This window comes from Pelodiscus sinensis, chromosome 4 (assembly GCF_049634645.1).
Source record: "Pelodiscus sinensis isolate JC-2024 chromosome 4, ASM4963464v1, whole genome shotgun sequence".
In the NCBI taxonomy this organism is placed as follows: domain Eukaryota; kingdom Metazoa; phylum Chordata; order Testudines; family Trionychidae; genus Pelodiscus; species Pelodiscus sinensis.
In genome coordinates this window covers 93416068-93434242 of record NC_134714.1, presented here as the reverse complement: position 1 = coordinate 93434242, position 18175 = coordinate 93416068, and the positions used below count along the sequence as shown (strand labels likewise).

The 18175-nt window shown below is 39.4% G+C and overlaps 1 protein-coding gene across 11 annotated transcripts in view; it reads right to left on the bottom strand.

The window, feature by feature from the left end:
- Positions 1–452: 452 nt before the first annotated feature.
- Positions 453–18175, bottom strand: part of ANO3 (anoctamin 3) — a 380410-nt gene continuing 362687 nt past the window's right edge. For all 11 annotated transcript variants that reach the window (XM_075927761.1, XM_075927756.1, XM_075927758.1 and 8 more), the window contains 4 exons: positions 17755–17902; positions 12427–12507; positions 10456–10561; positions 453–9865 (listed from right to left, as the gene is read on the bottom strand). In XM_075927761.1, the coding sequence (XP_075783876.1) occupies positions 9683–9865; positions 10456–10561; positions 12427–12507; positions 17755–17902 (518 nt within the window). In that variant the 3' untranslated portion in view covers positions 453–9682. The remainder of the gene's footprint in view (positions 9866–10455; positions 10562–12426; positions 12508–17754; positions 17903–18175) is intronic.

The following is an 18175-nucleotide window of genomic DNA, read 5'->3' as shown; positions in this document are numbered from 1 at the left end:
AGGGTTTCTACTCATGGGCTAAAGCAGTGTGCATGGTCAGGGGAGTCCTTTATAGACACCTTTATATATCCATGTATGTAAGCACAGTTCAATGCTGTGGAGCTTTCTGGGACAAGATGCAGAAGACACTAGCCCAGATTGAATGAAACATTTAAAACATGCTATTCTGCAAGCATGTGACTAGTGGGTTTTTTCATCTTCCTGTGCAGTTTGGGGCAACTGGTGGATTCTCTGTAACCTGGGCTACATCTAGGTTGCATCCCTTTTCCGTAAAAGGGATGCAAATTAGACGTATCACAATTACTAATGAAGCGGGGATTTAAATCTCCCCCGCTTCATTAGCATAAAAATGGCTGCTGCTTTTTTTCGGCACGGAGCTTTGCTGGAAAAAAGCGCCAGGCTAATCGCGGATCTTTCGGAAAATAAAGCCTTTTCCGAAAGATCCCTTATCCCTCTTAAAATAAGGGATAAGGGATCTTTCAGAAAAGGCTTTATTTTCCGAAAGATCCGCGTCTAGCCTGGCGCTTTTTTCTGGCAAAGCTCCGTGCTGAAAAAAGCGGCAACCATTTTTATGCTAATGAAGCAGGGGAGATTTAAATCCCCGCTTCATTAGCAATTGCGATATGTCTAATTTGCATCCCTTTTGTGAAAAAGGGATGCAATCTAGCCGTAGCCCTGAAGTCTTTAAATCATGATTGGAAGACTCCAATAACTCAGCCAAATGTTAGGGCTGTCTGTGCGCATGAGTTTCTGTGGCCACTAATGGGCAGGAAGTCAGACTAGAACAGGGATGGGCAATAATTTTTTATGGCCGGGGGGGGGGGGGGGCATGCCAAGATTTTGGTAAGTGGTCAAGGGCTGCACTTTTCTATGAAGTGCATGCAGCATCTGGTATGGAGGTTGGGTACAGAAAGAAGCTTGGAGTAGGGGATTGAGGTCCAGGTGTGGGATCTGGGAGGGAAATTAGGTGAAGGTGGGGGTTGTGTCCTGTGGTAAAGGATAGAGGTTTGGGGTCCAGGAGGACACTGTGGTATAAGAGGGAGTGTGGCATCTGGGAGAAGTTATGGGTGCAGGAGAGGATTTTGACCTGGGAGAGGGGTATCATAGGGTTGCTGGGTTTGGGCGAGTGTTGTGACCAGGGGCAGTGGTACAGGAGAGGGTGCAGTGGACTTGGCCGGTGAACTGTGGCAGGAAGTTTGGGAGTGGAAGGGGTGTCTCTGTACAGCATGCCATTGGGGGAGAAGGAGGCTCCTGAAGCTGCTTATGTAGCGCCTATTGGTCCAGACAGCTCCCGTTGGCCAGCTTCTGGTCAATGGGAGCTGTAAGGATTGTGCTCAGAGCGGGGGCAATGTGTAGAACGCCTCCCCCATAGGGCACGTGCATAGTCTGGCCTCAGCAGCCAGCCACTTTGAGCAACATGGAGCTCGTGGTAGGCAGGGATCCCGCCCAGGGTCCTGCCTGGACAAAAGACATTGGTGGCCCCGAGGATCATGGGGGCCGCTTTTTGCTCACCCCTGGACTAGATGATCATGATGATCCCATCTTACCGTATAGTTTAAGAGTCAATGGGATATTTAAGTTTTTTTTCCTAAACATGCATCTGAGTAAACACATTAACCTGTTCAATTCAATAGATGTTTTGATACAGACTTTGTTGTGTCCGAAATTTGATCCTATGGGATTAGTAAAGAGGAGAATCTTGCAATCATATGGTGGATTGGAGGAGGGGAAGTGCAGAAAGTTATGACTCTGTACTATCAGCACTTTTTCCTATTAAAGTTTAATTTTTACCTGGTTTTCATGGTTAATCATTTTAAACAAAAATTCAATAGCTCTTAGACATTCTTGCGATTATCTTTCATTGAATTCCTAAAAGGCTCATCTGCCCAGTGATCGGATACTGCATTCAAGCAAGTCACTAACCAAAATTAAGATACCATTTCCAATTCAAAGATTTATAAAAAATAAATTTATAACAATGTGTTGGCTCTCATTAAAATGGTGTATATATGTGTGGGGATAGGCAGTGACTCCTGAATTGGGAAGGACGCAGTCTGCCATACACACACTAGTGTAAAGCATGTGTATGTTGCTAAAACTTTCAATATTTAGGATAAAGAAGTTTCAAGTCTGTTTTAAAGATATCCAAGTTTATTACTGAAAAATGCAATATTCAAATGTGTATGATACAATAAGTAGTTGAATTTGTACATGTAAACCTTGATAAAGTAAACAGCCTCTCAAGAACAAACTTATGCCAAAAGTGTCTAACAATAGTTAAACAGATCAATTACTTTCCAGGAAAGAAAAATCCTTCTCCATTGTATGACATAAAAGTATTTTTTCTTGTTGGAATTCTTTAATTTCAGGCTATTCATAGGGTCATAAAACACAAAAGAAATACAACAATTAACAGACCACAGAAACTTTTAGCATGTAGTATTTGAAAGTCAATTCTTCTCAAACATTTTCTGGCAGGTATTGCAATCTCATTTTAAATATTACTTACAAAGTTTGGACTTGTAAATAGAAAAAATAGAGGAAGTTTTTTTTTCTAATTCTTGACTTAGAAACCAAGTTGTATTTAAATATTACATAATTTTCAAATATATACACAAATATATTTAGAAATCTCCTACGATCATGATATTGCAAGTCAGCCAGGACTATTATTAGAGTAAAAATGATTTAACTATGCTATTTAGTAACATTTTTACACACAATTCTTTTCAAACAATTGAAATGTTAGTGATACTAACCTATATAGAAATTAGAATAAAGAGTTTGGCAGACTGTACAAATACAAGATTTTGAGTAATCAAAATGGAAAACAAAATCAAAAGATGACCAGAGTGTATAATTTTTTTTTTAATTTGGGGGCAGGGGATAGGGTGAAGTGGGAAGAGCAATTACAACGGTCCCAGTGATTAATATCTTGTCAGTTTTAGAATGTTAATTTCTCAATTATTAGAATCTTAATGGCAAATTCCTGGCAGAATATATTACAAAACAATGGCTATAGCAAAAATTCAGTGCAAAAAGGAAACATTAAAGAGTACATTTTTAATGTAGTATACAGACATTCAGTTATAGGATTAATTAACATTTCATGGCTAAATCACCATGCTGCATTAAAAATATACCTCTATCATAGGGAATTGCAAAGTAATTTCTGTGCACTTCCTAGTTGGACTATCAAAATGCTGTCATGGTGATATTAAGCCATGCTAATACAAGGTGGTAACAAATGACATCACAGTGTAAAGAAAAGGGCAAAGTATCAATAACAAACCCAATGCTGTTGGTTTCAAAATGATCTCAATTAAATAAGTTATATATGCTAACATTATATAATATAACAAGTAGTCCTGTGGCACCTTAGAGACACAAAAATATATATAGTATCATGGGTTTTGCCCACAAAAGCCCAAGATACTATATAATTTTGTTAGTCTCTAAGGTACCACAGGACTACACGTTGTTTTTAAAGTTACAAACTAACACAACTAACATTCTGAGGGTACATCTACATTGCAACACTATTTCAAAATAACTAGCGTTATTCTGAAATAACTTAGTTCGTGTCTAGACAGCAGGCAATTTTGAAATAGTGTCAAAATATTGTCAAGCTGGAGGACTTCTTACTCCGACTCCTGTAACCCTCATTGTACAAGGAATAAGGGAAGTTGGAGGAAGAGTGCTCTATTTCGAAATAAGTGCTGTGTAGATGCTCCTTATTTCGAAATAAGATATTCAGTTGACATAGCTTAATTTGTGTAGTTTATTTTAAGTTAAGCCCTGAAGTGTAGACACACCCTGAGACTATTATACAATACAGAAGAACACAGGATCTCAAGATTACAATAATTTGAGAATGTCTGTGGGATTTTTAAAGGTACTGGAGTACAATTCTAGCAAACAAAGGCCTAGCTGTCAATACACCGGTAGTGCGTGCTTTCCCACACTATTCTCTCAAAGTGCATTCTAACCATGAAGAAGTGGCTCAGTATCTGTGCACATTCATTAACTTTAGTCATGCTGCTAAGAATGCAAACAAGAGTCACTGTTGGTAGAGTGTTTGTGATGTAGACAACTGATTATTGGAAACAGGGTTCAGGACACGTGGGTCACTGAGAAGGTATCAGTTGATCTATCTGGCTAGGATCTAATTGTGACCCAAAAATATAAGTCTTTGTCTCATCTCCCATCCCATCATACATCCAGTTACCTTTGAATGAAGCACAGAATTTGGCCAGAATGGAAAGGAAGCATGAAAGCTATTGAAGCATTTTAACTGCAACCCTCTTATTCTTGATTACAAGCAATATAGGGCCTGAGCCAAAGCCAAGTGGCATCAATAGGAGTCTTTACATTGCTTTTAATAGACGTTGGATCAGGACCATTCTGCATCTGCTCATCAGTAGATTTTTCAGTGTTAGAATATCACACTCTCCCTTTGTAAAACATATATATATATTTTAACCAATCTGGGTACAGTATGGGAGGAGATAAAGAGGTAAGGTTAACTGCATACGTGACTTAAAACGGGACTTAGGTTCATAAGAGATGTAAGAGCTCTAGAAAATGTCATCCTTCACCTGTGTTACAAAATAATCCACCCATGAGAATGCCTTGGCAGGCTTAATAACAGTCTGCATACACACTAAACTGGCTCTGAGGTTTAGTTTCACCTGCAATATTATGTAAAAACATGAGATGGTTTCATGTTCCGTTGCCATATATTTGTCCTGAATGATCATCCTCAATCTTTTATGATTATTACAAACAGTAAAAAAAAAACCCGCTTCCTGTTGGATAGAAGATTGGTAATGGGAATGTTAGGTGAACTTACCCCTAAACTACTTTGCACTTCTCAGCTATTTCCATCTTTATACCTCTCTTCTCATATGAAATTGTATTTAGTTTTATCTTTCTATAACTTTTTTCTTTCCATACGTTGCTACTTAAGTAAAATGGATTTTCTTTACAAAGCTGTTGCCCACTTCTTTTAGTGAGAATTTGTGCTAAAATGCAGTTATCTATATCATAGTAGCTATATGTTTTTTAAAATAAAGGGGGATTTCAAATTATACCTGTTTAACTGATGTGGAATCAACCGTGTCATGGCATAATCCAGCAGATGAACTAACTCCTTAAAAAAGCACAAGCAATCTCAGGTAAATGACAATGGTTTCTGTCACCCCACAAACACTCTGAGTCAGTATTAGGATCAAGGACTTTTACAAGACTCAAAAAAAGCTAGATAAATTAATGGGGGTTAGGTCCATCAATGGCTATTAGCTAGGATGGGTAGGAATGGTGTCTCTAGCCTCTGTTTGTCAGAGGCTGGGAATGGATGACTAGGGAGGGATCACTAGATGATTGCCTGTTTTGTTCATTCCCTCTGGGGCACTTGGCCACTGTCGAGGGCAAGATACTGGGCTAGACAGACCTTTGGTCTGACTCAGGGTATGTCTACACTGCAGTCCTCTTTCGAGAGAGGAATGCAAATGCAGCCGTGAGAAATTACAAATGAAGCACGAATTTACAAATCTCGTGCTTCATTTGCATAATGGCATCCCGGCCCTTTTTCGAAATACCCTATTTCGAACCCCCGCCCGCTGTCTAGACAGGGTTATTTCAAGAAAAATCCCTTCTTTCAAAATAATCCTTAAACCTAATCTTTTAAGGAATAAGGGTTATTTCAAAAGAAGGTTTTTTTTTCTCTCGAAATAAGTCCATATAGACAGCGTTTTTTTAAAAAATATGGTATTTTGAAAAAGTGCCCGGATGCCATTATGCAATGAAGCATGAGATTTGTAAATTCATACTTCATTTGCAATTTAGCTCGGCTGCATTTGCTTTCTTCTCTCGAAAGAGGACTGCAGTGTAGACATAACTCCAGTAGATAAATATAAATATTATAAAATGCAAATGAACAAACCAACACCTACTAGAGGGATGTGAATTCTAAAGCATGCCATGCTGCACACTGATTGGCCCATAAACACTCTGCTGGCACACACTAAAAAGTTCGCTAGTGTACATTAACACAGAACTATTGTACTAAGAATCCAAACTTAGATTTTAGAAATTCCAGTCACCACCCAAGTATGAATATTGAGGTGTTAATCTATGTATTGATCCAGTGGAGAACGTAAATACTAGTGAGGCTGATGCAAAAGGATTTTTTTAACCAAGCTCTGATTGGATAATTGTTTATCTTTTCTCAGCCACTAGATTTCTGATCTCACAAGTTAGGCACAAATTTAAAATTTAAGCTGATGAAAAATATGAATACTAAATTGATGGAATTTTTTAATGAAGATTCCTTTCTGACTGTGTCAAAGACAATGAGTTCAGATAGTAATAGTTAAGACATTTTGTACTAGTAACTAGGACCTATAGCATTTAAAAGCTGTACTGTGCCTGCTCATGCAGTCTCTCTTGAGGTACATGCATAGAACATTGTTGTTATAGACTAGATTGGCAATGATCTAAAGCATTTTTTTAACAGATGCTACGTGTTGAAGCTCTGGAGACTTCACAAATGCAGCTTGCATGCACAAGTCATTTATACCAGTATTTGTTTGGAAAGACAAATATCTAGAATACGAAAATATAGTTAATCAGCATTCATCTAATACAGAATTCCTGAGGACAAAGTGTGCCTTAGACTTTTTAAGATAATTTGCATTTATGCAAACACCAAACTAACTGAAATCTAGCAGAAAGTTTCACAGCTAAAAGAAATTCTTATATAGCGGCAACGCCTATAGACATTATTGATACACAATAGAAATAAATGAACAAAACCACAACATATTTCTCCAGAAACTCTTGTGCTTCTCCAGCATATTTAATTAACTGAACAATGTCAAAAATATATATTCCTTTCTAATGTACTTTCATATTTCAACCCTGAAAGTCATTTTAGAAGGTTTCTGTACATCTCCAAATCCAAGACTACACTTGATTAAAAACATTTTCTTTCTGTATTTATTTATTTTAATGGCCAATTGGAATTCTTTCAGCTATATATTTATATGTAGCCATATTTATTATTTTCCCTATTTTGGGCTAAATGTATACCAGAACTTCTGCCTTGATCCAGCCAAGGCATTTTTATTTAGATAAAACATAAAAAAGACATATCATTTATGACTCTGTGCTAGTTAATGGATAAAACTAAAGTAGGATGCTATAAAGCTGGAGTTAGTACCTTAAACCTTTCCAGCACATTAAGAGCTTCTTATTAAGAATCATGTGACACAGAGAATTCAGTGTAAACAGAGCAGAATGGAAACTTTCCCTCTTGAATAGAAGCATGGGAGAGTCTGAATTCTAGAGAGAAATTTTAAATTATTAAACTGTGATTAAACTTTCATTGGCTCCAAATTGTGGAAACCTAGGCAGTTTCTTTGTCTGGTCATGAACAGCTGGAATTTCTCATTAATAAAGAACTCAGTAGTAAGGGCCAGACACAAGGCCCAATGAAGATAGCAGAAGTCTTTCAATTTACTTAAATGTACTTTGGATCAGGACCATAGATATTTTTCAGATATCTAAAAGGGTGTCATAAGGAGGAGGGAGAAAACTTGTTCATCTTGGCCTCTGGGGATAGTACAAGAAGCAATGGGCTTAAACTGCAGCAAGGGAGGTTTAGGTTGGACATTAGGAAAAAGTTCCTGACTGTCAGGGTAGTCAAACACTGGAAAAAATTGCCCAGGGAGGTTATGGAATCTCCATCTGTGGAGATATTTAAGAGTAGGCTAGATGTCTATCAGGGATGGTCTAGACAGTATTTGGTCCTGCCATAAGGGCAGGGGATTGGACTCGATGACCTCTCGAGGTCCCTTCCAGTCCTAGTATTCTATGATTCTATAGGTACACTATGATTCTATAGGTACACTAAAATAATGCTCACATGAAAAATATACCTCTTTCATTAGTAATGAAATAATAAAATAAGATGAATTTTAGATCTGTGCAAATAAACATTGGAGTTATGCGTTTTACCTAAATAAGGTATTCTGAGAAGGAAAACTTCAATTCCTCTAATTGTCTGGAGTCAAGGGGTATTTCACTGCAGCTTTATCGATAAGGTTGATGATAGAATTTATATTTGCTACTGTGCTTTGTTGCATCCTCACATGCATCTTAAAACTGAAGTAAATTGTCTTTGATTTTTTTTCTTTTAATCTGATAGAAATCAAATAAAAACCATTTTTAAAAACTGTAGAAATGAGAAGCGGGACTAATTTAGTTTTCCCCTTTTCCACAAGTGAATCTTATATACTTGTTTTAGTTAGTAATTCCTTTCTCCCATATTATGAAGTATTAAAAATAAAGACAATTTATAACTATAACCAGAACTGACACTGCAGTCTTCTGTATGGAAGCAAAAACTGAAGTTCAATTCTCTGTGAGAACATTTCCTTTTTCTGCTGATTTTGAAAAAATATTATTCCAAGAAGGCGGAAAAGCAGAAAAAATCTAATTCTAATAGTAATATACATATATTTTTCCATGCTTTGATTTATTTAGCCCAAGATAAGGAATGCATGTTACTGGAATAAACAGAGCACTAGTATACAGTGCACTGCTTTTCTTTCCATGAACAAGCAATTCGTGATGTTATACTGTATTTTTGATATATATCTGCATAAATGGCAGCAGCTTGCATAAAGTTTAACTATATATATATATATATATATATATATATATATATATATATATATATATATATATATACACACACACAATTAAATTATTTGCACTGCAATAGAATATTTCAAGTCAATGTTTTATGAAGTCATAGAATCACCGTCTAGGTAGGTGAAACAGTTATTCATCTGCATGCTATATTTAGCATGGAAATAAATATTATTTTAGTCTGGGATTATGCGGAAATGGCCTTTTTGCATATAAAAAAGGGCAAGACAATCCACGTAGCCACTTTTTAAAATATAGCTAACACGGGCAATGCATTGATGTATTCTTTCAATTTTTCTTTGAATTTAATTTTTTTTGCCTTTATCTATACAAATGTAATGTGATATACAAACCTTGAACTGCATAGTATATATTGAATAGCCTTGTGTCCCCTTTTTAGATCAGGACCTCACCCACAATCTCACCAACAGACTAGAACAAACCTGGCAAATAATAAACTTGAAGGATCATTAACATCAATTATTGGTCACACAGGCAACAATTAATCATACTTGGGCTTTTCCCCCCATAGGCATTACAACTTTAATTGAGCAATCAAAAACTGTAGAAGTATCAGATACAATTAACTTGTTTTTTGAGTCATGCCCTTAATATGAAAGTTTTACAGGCAATGCATTTATTTTCATTATGCTGTCGATGACATGATGAATAGCTTGAAATTTCATTGCAATTTGCTTTACGGGTGTGTCCAAGTCCTTAACCTCTCCTTGTAGTTTCTAAGAACTAGTAGCAACTCCTGGTATTGACCAGGACAGGTCAGTGACAGGTATGGCTATTCATTTTCTCCATTGGAAGCATGTATTTTCCAGGACCCAGCAAAGCCTGCTAATATATTTCCCAACAGCAGCAAATATACACACTGATCCTCATTGCCAGATCTCTCATCATGTGAGATCTGCATTAGTCAATTTTCATTTGGACTATTTTTGCTGCGATATGGTATCAACTAAGGCCATTCATGGTGATACTGTTTCCCATTCTTTTTCCGCTCTCTCTGCAAATGCTCTAGTTCAGCCTCATACATCATTTCCTGGACTAGGTACTTCTCTCTTCTCATTCTGTCACACAGGTCTTTGGGCATGTCTGGGATCAGGTAAGCAATGAAAGACTTTATTCCAAAAACCAGGTGCTGAAAAATGAGAACAGAAACAGTTTGTTTAAAGATGCTGAAGTGTTGGGGTTAGGGCCAAATTCTGATACCACAGAAGTCAATGGCAAAAGTGGGACTGGGAGTTGAATCTTCATATAAATAAACAAATGTAATGCAAGACCTTAAAGCAGCCTCTCATATAAGCAACGTACAATATAACAGGAACAAAGTATAAGTAACAACTTCCTAAAAACAAACCTAAGTTATAAATAACAGAGCTTAATGCACATTTAAGACTCATTCCTCCTTTTCCTCTAGCTTCGTGTAGATTTGACTGACATCCAAATGCCAGATGAGTTTAGACAGAGGAAATGAGGCTCTAGAAACAAGCTGTAAAATTTGTGCAAACTTTCTCAACTCGGTTTCCCAGAAGGAGGCAACTGACCAGCACTGGCATTTTCTAGTACATCTAGCTCCTCGTTGTCTCCATACAGCATTAGGTGTAATCACATAGTTTATAATACTAACCAGTACTTTGTTTATGGGACGATAGAAGGATATCTCACTTAGGCCTTTACAAAGTTAGAACAGCAGTAGTAGCAGCATTTCTCTCCTAATCTGGGACTAACCTCAAACACTATAATGAAAGCCAGACGTGCCGCTAAGACATGCCAGAATTGCAAGGTGAACTCATAAGGAGCCGAACTCCAGGGTGGTGCTCTATAGTCTCGATATCTGTAATACAAAGAAAAACGTCCTTTGGTAAGAACACTCCTGAACCCCTGCACATGCTCTTATCAACACATTATTATGCAGTTGCTGGAATGAAGAGTCACCAGAATGCTATGTGGGTTTAGAATATGACCAGAGAATGAGGAATAAAGGAATGAAAATTATTCATTCTAAATATAAAATGCTTAAGGACGTATGGTAACTATGAACATACTGCTGGAGCAATTCAATAAAAAAATCTGAAAATGATTCACAGAGCATGTGAGTACTGAATAGGGCTGGCTTTACCTAGTGCTTTTATTTAAAAGGAGTCAGACAAGCATTGTCTTTCACTTTGATACAGCAGAATCCTTCAGATTGATTGGAGTTTTAAGCTCGAGTGAATCTCTTCCTAACTAGGCCTACGTTCCTTCAATTCACTTCTGGAATGTCTTTACCAGCCTCAACTAAGGCTGTGTCTAGACTATAGCCGCGTTCTTTCGAAATTAAATCGAAATAATGTGGCTTTTCTTTCGACGGCGGTACTTCTCATTTCACGAGGAATAACGAGGAAAGTGCTCTTTCGAAAAAAGGTGCTATGTAATGCAAACTTGCTTTTTCGAAAGAGAGCATCCAGACTGCCTGGATGCTCTCTTTTGAAAAAGCGGCTTGCTTTTTCGAAAGTACTGGTTACAGTCTAGACGCTCTTTCGAAAGAGGCTTGCAGTCTAGATGTAGCCTAAGTGTCAAGTTCTAGTAAAGCTGAAACTGTATGAGTTTCATTTGTACAAATTTTGTTGCAAATGCTTTTCATAGCTTTTTTTTAAATGGAAGGGAAAAGTTCACTTCAGCCTGCATTGTGGCTCTCTGCCGCATACACTGTACTCATGCTGTCTGCACAACTCCCACTGACAGCAAATCCTGGGCTGGATTTGCTGAACCTCAGGAGGTCAATGTTGCCTAGCAGCATTACCAACACTGCCACTGCTTATGGGCTCTTGGAAGATGGGAGTAAATTAGAGCTAAATAACAGCACAGAATATTGACAGCCAGGATTGGTGGTTGTGAACTTTATGGGACTGCAGGTAACTTGGCGACACCCATGATAAGTAGACATGTGGCTAAAATCATGCCGGACCATGGATGTCACCGGACTTGAGTGGGCCAGACTACAGAGTTTCAACCTGTACTTTTAAAGAACAAGGAACATTTTACAGTAAAACCTGTGTTAGCCGGCACGCCCGGGCATTAGGTCATGCTGGTTTTCTAAAAATTCCGGGTATTTGATGGGGAGGGGGGTGGCAGGCGCGGGCGGGGCCTACAGGAGGGGGACGGGCGTGGTGCGGGGGCCAGATTGTGGCCTGCTGGGGGGGACCACGAGCTATGGGGGTGGGCAGGTTGTGGCCTGGTGAGGGGGGCAGAGATGGCAGGGGCAGCCTGCCGGGGGGGAGGAGGGAGAAGCTGTGAGGGGGCTGGCCTGCGGAGTGGGAGGGAAGTGCCAGGGCGGCCACTAGCCATGGGTGTGCCGGGCTGCTGGGAGCTGTGGGAGGAGGCCAGGAGGCACAGGGGTGGGCTGGGTGGCCACGAGCCATGAGGGTGGAGGAGGTGGGATGCAGCCTGGCGTCAGGCAGCCTGAGTGCCAGTTCACCCCTCCTCCAGGTATGTGCTGCACACATGTCTGGCAGGGGTGGGGGTAGCGCCTGAGGAACGGCCTGGCTGAAAGCACCAGTTTCCTTTTTTTTTTTTTTTTTTTGTTGGCTTTTTGCTTTTAACAAGTTTTTTCCCAATTTGGAAATTTGCTGGTTTCTAAAGTTTTCCAGCTAGTTAAATGCCGGATAGCACAGGTTTTACTATATATAGAGATAAACAAATTGTGCTTGTAACACATACCTGCAGTATCCAGAATATCCCATACCAAGCTCATTCAAATCAAATACTGATAAACTACTGTTGACATATCCCTGTAAACATCTGAAAGGAAAAGACACAATAAAAATATTTTCTGCAAACAGCAACTATTTATCATAGACTGTGCATGCAAAATGGTTCTCTCATGCATTTTGGTATGCCTTTCAAATCAGCTTTTATTTGTAGTGGCGAGGTTTTTAGCTGAAAGAGTCCCATAAAGTCAATGGATGTTTCAGGCATAAATCCTCATGCTAATTTTTTCAAATGAATTTTGTGCTTCCAAAAAGAGTTGGATGCCGACTTTCATTATTGTCCCAACCATTAGGCACATAAGAACATAAGAATGGCTGTACTGGGTCAGACCAAAGGTCCGTCTAGCCCAGTAGCCTGTCTGCCAACAGTGGCCAGCACCAGGTGCCGCAGAGGGGGTGGATCGAAGACAATGATCAAGCGATTTGTCTCCTGCCATCCTCCAGCCTCTGACAAACAGAGGCCAGGGACACCATTTCTATCCCCTGGCTAATAGGCTTTTATGGACCTAACCTCCATGAAATTATCTAGCTTCTCTTTAAACTCTGTCATTGTCCTAGCCTTCACAGCCTCCTCTGGCAAGGAGTTCCACAGGTTGACTACGCGCTGTGTGAAGAAGAACTTTCATTTATTAGTTTTAAACCTGCTACCCATCACTGTCATTCACAAAGCAAGGTTCTCTGCAGTGTCCTGGCAAAATTGTTGAACAAGGAATAACTTCACATAAAGAGAGTAAATGCAGCTCAGTGCCCTTGCAGAATCAGTCAGCAATAAAGGCAAATAGTGTTAACGTGATGGTGACTTTTATGACCTGGTCTCTTACCCACCGTGACAGGGCAGGTGAGAGGGCTTGATTAGAAGGAGAGAGGGGCAGCTCTGAAAAAAACAGCAGCAGCCCTGGTTAATCAGGAGCTGAGACAGAGCTGATAGAAATTAATTAAGGGTCAGCTGAGCTAACTTCAGACTGCCACAGACCTCTTTAAAAGCCTTCCCTGGGGGGAGGGCAAGAAGGAAGTGGAAGAGGAGTTTGGGAGGAGGCAGAGGGAAGAGAGAGCTGATAAGGAAAGAGAACAGATGGGGAAGATGAGGGCTCAAACAGGGAGTGTTTGGGCTCCCTTCCACAAGCAGCCCAGCTGGTGACTGAGGAGGACTGGCTGACCAGAGTATCTATCCCAGTGCCCATTTGACCAAGGGACACAAGCCCAAAACATTAGAAAGTGCAAGGGAGACTATAGGGTTGTGGCCAGAGCAGGGGTCAGGGACCCAGGAATGGGTCTGACCCTGCCACACCACTCTGAACAAAATGGAGAGCATCAAACTGATTTTCACACATGTCAAAAAGCCTTCTATTGGCAACAATTTTTGATCATTAGTGAAAGGAACCTACATACAAATCCTGACTGATGCCCCTAAAGATTAAAGGCTCCCGGTGTCCCTGAAGAAATTTAACGAGCTCTCTCTTCTTCCTCAGAAAATCTATCCTTCCTACTTAAATCAGTCTGGCTGAGAAATGATGCCTCAAGGGCAAGGCAAATGTAAGAAAAGATGAAGAGGAACAAGAAAAAATAGCGACCTTTAATCTGAGCTCCAAAATCATTTTCCTAGTAAGACACTACAACATATGTACAAAAAAAATCAACCTGTTTGTGGTCATCCTCACAGAACATTCTAATGCCTATGAAAAGTGGCAATTTAAAAAGCATAATTTTCATGAGGAGCTTGCCATTGTGAAGCAGGGTCCAGTTGCCCCTGACCAGGTTAAGATTCCCACTGAATTCGTGCATTGGATGGGTTTGTAGCTTTATATAACAAAATTAAGTGCCTGTTAAATGGCATTCTGAAGGGAGGAATATGAAAGCAGTGTCTTTTATGACAAGCGGTCACCTCCCCAAATGGACCAGCATCAACAGTATCATACAATGCAAAAATAATTTACGAGGCTTATCTATCAAATCTAGTGAGGCCAGAATGTAGCCTATTCATCATCACCTGAACTTCACTCCCTCCCCGCCCATCAATGATGAAAAAAGCAAAAGAGGACACTGACAAGGAGGCAGGACATTTTGACCATGCATTAGAAACCAGGTAAGAGGAAACTATAAAGAATGGTACAAAGTTAAAACAATAGGGATATGTCTACGCTACAGAGGTTTTTTTCGGAAAAACAGCCGTTTTTCCGAAAAAACTTCAATTATGCGCACACTGCAATTGCGTTCTTTGGAAAGAAAATTGAAAGAACAGAGGGGGGTTTCCGTCATTGGTAATCCTCTTTCTACAAGGAAGAAGCCTTTTTCCAAAAGAGCTCTTTCAGAAAAAGGCGTGTGCGGAAGAAAAAGAGGGAGTTCTTTCAGAAGAAGAGGAAAGAGGAAAAAGCACAGGTGCCCTGGTCGCCACTCCGTTCATAGTAATCACAGTTTAAAAGCGAGATAGCATCCAGTCAGTATGGATGCTATCTTTCGAAAAAGTAGATAAGTTTTTTGATGCGCTTTGGCAATGTGGACGCTCTTTTTCGGAAGAAGTTTTTTCAGAAGGTCTCTTCCGGAAAAGCTACTTCTGAAAGAAGCCTGCAGTCTAGACATAGACTAAGTCTTCTCACCTGGAACAAAGGGGTATGTACTTCTGGGCTACGTCTACACTGGCATGATTTTCCGAAAATGCTTTTAACGGAAAACTTTTCCGTTAAAAGCATTTTCGGAAAAGCACGTCTAGATTGGCAGGTTGCTTTTCCGCAAAAGCACTTTTTGCGGAAAAGTGTCCATGGCCAATCTAGACGCGCTTTTCCGCAAAAAAGCCTTGGTCGCCATTTTTGTGATTGGGGCTTTTTTGCAGAAAACAGTACTGTGCTGTCTACACTGGCCCTTTTGCGCAAAAGTCTTTCGGAAAAAGACTTTTGCCCAAACTGGAGCAGCATAGTATTTCCGGAAAATCACTGATGATCTTACATGAGATCGTTAGTGCTTTTCCGGAAATTCAAGCGGCCAGTGTAGACAGCTGGCAAGTTTTCCGGAAAAGCGGCTGATTTTCTGGAAAAACTTGCCAGTCTAGACACAGTCCTGATGTTGTATCAGTGATATCTTTAAAATCACAAACAAAACTATAAAACATAATAAAATAATGAAATCTATTTATAAAGTTGGTATTAACATACCACCTATTGAATGTGCAGTTTTCAAGCAAAAGAACTATAAACCAAGTGTCCAGCTGGCATTTTAGAAATTGTGAGGTACCAGCAATGAAAATGGAACAAAGATAAACAACTTCTTAGCTAATCATTCCTTTTTAACGCACCCTTTAATGGTGAACTAGCACAGTGAACTCTGATCAGTGAAAAAAACAACTTTTTCATTCCAAGTGTCACCCCTTCTATTTTTTGTCATGTGTGATGGATGGAACCAAACAACCCTTCCCAAAGGTTAAAACCTGAATGTTAAAGAATAAATTCCAGTAGAAAAAAATATCACTGCTGTGAACTGAATTCTCAGATTGACTTGTGCAGCTCCTCTCACTATAAGAACAGAGAAAATAATGGATCCTGGCAATTTCAAAGTCATTATTTTCAAAATCTAATATATAAAGGAGAATGTTTGTATGCTAATAACTTGGACACTATAAGAGCTACCACTCCCAAACTTCACATGGGATAACCTTTCATCCAGGAGAAGGCTTTAAGGGACTGCGGGAGGGAAGAGATGAGAGACCGATGCCTCTTCCTGGGGCTGCATGGAGTTTGGCAGTGTGGGGAGAAGTGGCTTCCTGGGGGAAGCAGCGGGGACAGTCATTCACTAAGGACAGCGGAGGACCAAGGAAACAAAGGGCGGGCTCAGGCAGCGGCAGCAGGCATGCAGCTCCCTTCCCCCTCCCTCTCCTCAGGCTCCTCACCTCAGTTACATCAACTTTCCTGAGCAACACCAGGTAACTCCAGCTAGTACAGTAATAAATGACTACAGGAAATTTCTATGATGTTGTGAATTGCAACCACTCATTGCCCTGGGCTTATTTTTGACTGGCTCTCTCTACGTGACCCACTGTGGTGAGCAGCCAAACAAGCCAAAAATCATGTCAGGAGTTAAAGCTGAAAACACTGCTTCACCATTGAATACAGATATGTAATTAATTTGTGGCATTCATAAACACTTTACTCATTAACCTGCAGTACTCATTGCTGCAAGGTCAAGATGAAACAAATTAGATGTTTGTGTGAATAACAAGAACAACCACAATTACATTAGGCAGAATACATATTTGTCAGGGTTATGAAAACATCCCGCTTCAGGGCATGTGCCAGCCACTAACTGCTTAGGGTAAGTTATTCCACAGTTGTCCAATACAGGGTCCTATTGCCTTCCTTTGAAGTGTCTGAGATTGGCCCATCTCAAGACAAGATACTGGAACAGATGAACCACAGTCCTATGTTGAAGTGATAGAGTGCATCTAATGGGCTCTCCAAAGGAATAAATCCTGAATCTAGTACTATTCAATGATTTCATTAAGGACTTTAATAGCAGAGTGGAAAGTAGGCTTATAAAATTCACATATGATGCCAATTTGGGAAGTCGCAAGTAATTGAAAACAAGATTAGAATCCAAAAGGACCTTGAAAAACTGAAGAATTGTTCTGAAATCTACAAGATGAACGTAAATGAAGAAACACAAAGTACTACAATTAGGAAGGAAAAATCAATTGGACAACTACAAAATAGTGAGTATTGCTGAAAACGATCTGCGGGCTATTGTGGACCATTGAATATGAGTTGGACCATTTTCATTTGCATATGACGCGCTCTCATTTGCATTTCCTCCTTGGCTCACTTTTGCACAAGAGGTTTTTGTGCAAAAGGGATCAGAAGAAGAAATGCAAATGAGAGCACTCTATTTGCATTTCCTCTTGCGAAAGAGGATTGCAGTATAGACTCAGCCTAAATGTGGCATGGTCAAAGAGCTAACACACACTACAGATATCAATTTTTGTTGCTACGTACTTAAATTGTGCATGAACCTATGTGCATGTCTCAATTATCCCATTCATCTCCTCTGTTCATGTTTAAGCCAGTCACTATATTTCACTTTGGTGAAGGGGGTTGGAAAAGAAAAATCATGATCATATTTAAGTCTACATCTCTGTGGAAAAACTATGTGACAGTCAGGTTTATGTAACTATAAAAGACAAAATACTAGTCATCCATTATACAGTATGAAGGCAAACAATGGGGGGGAATGCACTTCTGCAGCAAGATAGTTAAAGAAAGAGAGAGAGAGAATATTTAGAAAATGTCTGAATTACTTTTCCTGTCTGTATCCTTCATCTGTACACGGGCCATATTTGTATGCATAGACAAAACGGGGGATATAGTCAGAAGTAATTGCAATAACAAATGCATTAGTTATGACAGCCAGGACTCCAATTCCTTCAAGGATTCCATACCAGATACCTAGAAGAAAGAAGAATCAATCAAAAGAATGAGAACATTCGTTTTAGGCAATTTTTCTGGTTTTATGAGAAACACAGTGATTGTGCCAGAAAAGCAATGTTCAGATCCAGACTGGAGTTATGTTAAACTTTCCAAGAATTGTACTATTATTGTGTGTCTGAACTAGATTCACACAACAGGTGCCTTCTAGTTTTAGAGCCAATCTGTGAATCCCAAATGCCCAAATCTGGGATACCATTTAAAATGATTACTTTGTCAGTATATAAACCCCAA